Genomic DNA, 5269 nt, shown 5'->3' with positions numbered 1-5269 from the left:
ACAACATGAACAGAACCACGGCAGTAAAGGTAAAAACTGTTATGTAACCTCTACAGTTCTTCATGTAATCCTCGCGCTGTTTCCTCTCCAACAACAGAAACATGGAGGGAGAAACGTCTGGGCTGAGCCTCGGACAGGTTTGACCTCATTCCGGGACTCGGAGCTTCGCTTTCCGCCCGGATCTCTCCCCTTCTCCCTGCTCCTCCACCGAACCACCCGATCAGAGCCTCGTTCTCCTGCGCGCTGATCGACAGCCGCTCCGTCCAATCACAGCCTCCGCCATGGCTCCCGGCAGCCAATCAGCGTCGTACGTGAGCCGAGGCCGCGCTCAGCACGCTGCGCCGCGGTGTGTGTTCTGTGTGCCGTGGTGTCGACCCAGCAGTGTTGACAAAAGGCTGAGAAGAAACAGCCCCGAATCAAAAACCCGAGTAACGGCGAACCGCAGCATCCAGGGGCTCCAGAAGGACGGAGAAACAAACCGGAAACAGGAATGTAAAGTCTCCAACCCGGTGCTGTTGTGGACACGGGTTCTGTTCTTGCTGGGACTTTGAGGATTATTCGGTTGGAAGGAAAAGGTTCTTGTGGGTTTGGCTGTTTGAGGCCCACATTTTGCTGCTGTTAGCTCGAGAACTGTCCGCACACAGCAGAACCCCTCACCGCCCTATCCGAACCACAGGCTCCAGGTGAACACKGCTGCCGGAGAGCTCACAGCCACGCGCCCGCCCGGCTGCACCTTCTTACCGGGACTCAGGTTTGGACTCGGGACAGTGTGCGTCTCCCATCCCGGTGGTTCTGTCGGTCTGCGAGCTAACGTTAGCATTAGCACCAGCACCGTCCCTGTATTTACATCTGGGATGATGGGTGATCGCCCGAGCCCGCCCAGGTAATGTTACCTCACCGGCACACATTTTAATTTGGACCTGGCACATTTCTTGTTCCTGATGTTTGWAGTTAAAATGAAATATGTTGTCTGTCCCGGAGCAGAGCTTTGATTTTCCTCTGGGCTGCACACAAAGTTCAGCCTGAGCTAACCCGCGTTAGCCGCACCGCTAATGTTAGCTAGCGACGCCAAAGCTAGTGTTGTGATGTGAACCTTATAACTGCAGTAAAAATACTCATTTATCCCCACATTTAAAACATGTAGTGTGTTTGTGCATGTAGTGAAGACCATAAGAACCGTGGATGTGGTGGTCTGTTCGGGTTCATTGGGAAGCTAASGTCGCTAGCTGTCGTTCCGGTGCTGAGGCGCTGCTAGGCCCGAAGCTGCAGCTCTGTAACCGCTTCATGTTTGACCTCATGTCGTTAATGACCTCCTGCTGCTCCAGCTGATGACAGGAGACATCAAACTGCAGTCACTTTATGGCATTTTATTGTGACGTTTGCTACTTTAATGCCTCATCATTGTGTGCAATGCTGATGTTTGTGTAAGACCAGYCTCTGTGGTCAGTTTAATTGAACATAAAAGATGTTAAAACCTGGTCTGGTGAGKTGAAAAAGGTCCAGTTTTAACTTTGTTGTGTTAAGTTGACCCTTACAAGATTTCATTCTGGTTTTTGGCTTTTTCTGCATAAGATTAATTTAGAAAAAATCTTTAAGTAGGTATCCCAAACAAAAAAATTAACTACATGTTATTGCAATTATTCAAAATTTATTTGTTAGAGAATAAAAAATGAAATCCATTGCACTTTAGATTTTCAAAATCAGGCATGTACTTTTCAAACAGCGGTCATTTTACTCTGGTGACCAGCTGTGCCTCATGTTGACAGTCTGCAGGGCTGTTTTCATGGAGGATAAAACAATGGATCCAATCCTCTAAAACCCAAGAAAATTACTTTACTGACTGACAAACATATATTTAACAAAAAACATAAGTATTTACCCCATTGTCTAAATCACTTTTGAAAATATTGAGTCCCAAAAATGGCAAATATGACAAAATCGCACCAATTGAAAATTATGAGCAAATCAGCCAAATCCATTTCTACACCATCATATCTCAGTAAGTATGACAGCCACAAACCAAATAATCTTTGTGCTGATTGACATTCAACAGTACAAGATGCCCAGTTTTTTTCAGGTAATTCAGTCACTGAGATTCTGAGAAACGACTTCAAAAAAGCAAAAATGGTCAAAAATCACTAATGTCTACAAAAGTGCAAAAAGTGCTGATTTTTGTGTAAGAACAGACTCTGTGGTCAGTTTTATTGAACATAAATGATGTTAAAACCTGGTCTGGTGAGATGAAAAAGGTCCAGTTTTAACTTTGTTGTTGTGTTAAGTTGACCCTTATAAGATTTCAATCTGCTTTTTCTGCACAAGATTATTAAAAAACTGTTAAGTCTTTTCTTACCCCAGAAGGCTTTTTTTTTAATCAAATGGACCAGAATCGTTTGTACATATTGTGTGTACAACCACACACACAGAGTACTGACAGGTACTAGCAGTGAGTGGACAGTGATATAATGGTAGAGGTTTGATGGAGTGACCTGGCCTGACTTTGCTGCTGGATGTTTAAAGTAAAGTAAAGTTTTATTTATATATTTATATGCACCTTTCATAGAAACAGATTCACAAGGTGCTGTACAATCAGAGGCAAATCTAAAAGATATACAATCAGAACAGGATATACAAACATTTGTAACAAAAAGTATAAAAGCTGTARAACCATCAAAATATCAAGACTGTGCAATCCGAAAAATAAAACAAGTAAATAATATCTGGACAAAAAAGYGGAGGGCAGAGTAAAACATTAACATATTAAGATGAAGGATTTTAAATCCAATAAATCTGGAGGCAGGTCTCTGAATGGGCAGATTGTGGAGTACTGGTACATTTTATAAAAATACATTTTTGATAAATTGAAATGATTTTGGATGAAAGTCCTGTCTGTTTGACATATATTAATACGATGAGTTGTACGGTCAGTAGGTAGGGTTTGGTGAAACAGACARTAAAAGGTCAGGCTGCAGAAATTGTTTACATTATTTCCCTCCTGTTMGCTGGTTCTGTCAGACGTCAGAGGTCCATTTGGGCTTGTGTTCAGGAGGTTCTGGTGTTGTGGGCAGAGATAACTCACCATCCAAAGTCTGCTGTTTTTATGAGGAGCTGGTGCAGGAAGTGCCTCATCCTTATCTGCTCCGTGTGGACGTGGGTCTGAAAGTTGCTGAGCTCATTTGTACCTGCTGGTGTGAGGGTAATTATCCCTTCATGGTCAGACGGCAGCATGAACAACACCAGTCCAAAGGTTGGAAACTGGAGATTCAAGATGAAAGAATTAATCTTGGTTTTGACCATTTAAAAGTTGTTTAACAACACATCCTATTGTCTTATTGCTGTGATGGAAATACACACTATAACTGGATGGAAATACACACTATAACTGGATGGAAATACACACTATAACTGGATGGAAATACACACTATAACTGGATNATGGAAATACACACTATAACTGGATGGAAATACACACTATAACTGGATGGAAATACACACTATAACTGGATGGAAATACACACTATAACTGGATGCCTTTCTGTCAGATGTAAAACCATCAGGAGGTGTAAATATGTGTTTGGTTTACTTATAACTATAAAAGTGAAGTTTTTAACAGCTGGAGATGGACAGGCTGTTGTTTCAGTGTGTGGTCTCTGTAAACTTTGGACCATTAATGTATTCTTTCTGCTCACTATGGGATGTCTGATAAACTACAGTAGATTTATTCAGCTTTCAGGGCTCTGTGTGGGTTAACTGGGATTTTATGAGCCAGACTCTGAGTTTCTCTAAGGAGTGGTGCCTGGACGCTCAGTGACAGAAGTGAGGACAGAAGAGTTTAAAATAAAAAAGTAAGTGAACAACCAACACCATGCTTGTCTGATTGACAGCTGGATGTGGAGGACGTCAYTGTTTTCCTTTGTGAAATGAGAGACATGCAGGATTAGACACATCCTTTCTTCACATGTTTGCTTCACTGCTTTTATTTGATGAAAACATGTCAAAGTTTGTGCATCTTTGCTTAAAAAGAACAAATAAACTAAGAAATAACCTGTTTATAAAAGTGTTCCTTTACTGCAAACAGAAGCTTTGCAAAAAAAAAACCTCCCAAAGAGAGAAAAATGAACCCTTTTTAATTTTTGTTTAATGCTCTTTTTAAAATAATGATAAAACCATAAACTTATGTCACTGTCCTGCACAGCATTGGCATAGATAGAATAATAATTTCTAAGTTAAAGTATAGATTATTGCAAAAAACAAAATTTATCACAATTTTTTGGAGTTATTGGAAATAAAATGTCTAAATTCAGGCTCCAGTGAATTGATCAACTCATACAGACGGTGAATTCTGTTCTATTTACATGAAATATCTGCTGAAACTCAACACTTTTCTTGCATCTCATTGTTGCAAACTGCATTACACTGTAAAATTAGATTTGTTTATCGGCGGTAGACATGAGGAAATTGTCCAGGTTGTCAAGCAAACACCCTGTTGACAACAACCGGCTGTCTGCCCAATTTTTTGGTTGACTTTTACAACAGTTGGCAAAAATAAATTCTTGTTGCTAAAACACCTGGTAGAATAAKATTTAGCTGATATTTAGGATAAACTACAAACCTCTGAAAAATGACAGAACTCTGATTTTAAGGAGAAAAATTAATCAAATGGAGACATGTTCAAAATTTAARTCTACCAGATGTTTTAGCAACAACAAGGAGTTATGGCGGTTTTGTGATAAACTTATTTAGCATCAAAGGTAACCAGTTACTGTGATAAATGTAATTCAGTAAATATGGAAAATACAGCGTTAAATGAATACACGAGCTTAAATCTGCAAATCAYAAAAGCTTTTAAACACATATACTAAAGATCAGAATATGTTGGATTATTAATCTTGTTAATCTGAAAAGTTTTTTTTAACTTCAAGAAGTCTTACCAAGTGCAACTGTCAAACTGCAGATTATTAATTATTATTAATTTGAAAAGAATAAGGGTCTGAACAACAGCTGATCGATCACTTAAAATGATCACTGTAGGGGGGGGGCAGCCAGGCGTGTGTGTGTTGGGGGTGCAGACGGGTGGGAAGACGAGGTGGAGGTTGAGGTGGAGGGGTGTGGCCTGTAGCAGACACATAAGGGTGTGGGGGGGCGGGGCTTGGCAAATCATTTTAAAGATTATTTTAAAGGTGAAGCTGAGATTGAGTCTTTTTTTTAATTATTCTTTTTCATGGATAATCTGATAAATAAATTAAATAAAGATATTTACTCTGTAATACTT

The 5269-nt window shown here is 40.1% G+C and overlaps 1 protein-coding gene across 1 annotated transcript in view; it reads left to right on the top strand.

Annotated features, from left to right (window-relative positions):
* Positions 1-347: 347 nt before the first annotated feature.
* The window catches only part of LOC106510757 (serine/threonine-protein phosphatase 2A 56 kDa regulatory subunit epsilon isoform), a gene marked incomplete at its 3' end in the record, with an annotated part of 20189 nt that continues 15267 nt past the window's right edge, over positions 348-5269 (top strand). The window contains 1 exon segment of the mRNA XM_013999475.1: positions 348-883. Coding sequence (XP_013854929.1) covers positions 855-883 — 29 coding nt within the window.

Source organism: Austrofundulus limnaeus, unplaced genomic scaffold, assembly GCF_001266775.1.
Source record: "Austrofundulus limnaeus strain Quisiro unplaced genomic scaffold, Austrofundulus_limnaeus-1.0 Scaffold2305, whole genome shotgun sequence".
Classification (NCBI taxonomy): domain Eukaryota; kingdom Metazoa; phylum Chordata; class Actinopteri; order Cyprinodontiformes; family Rivulidae; genus Austrofundulus; species Austrofundulus limnaeus.
The sequence above is the reverse complement of the archived record's forward strand: the minus strand, read 5'-3'. Positions and strand labels throughout refer to the sequence as shown.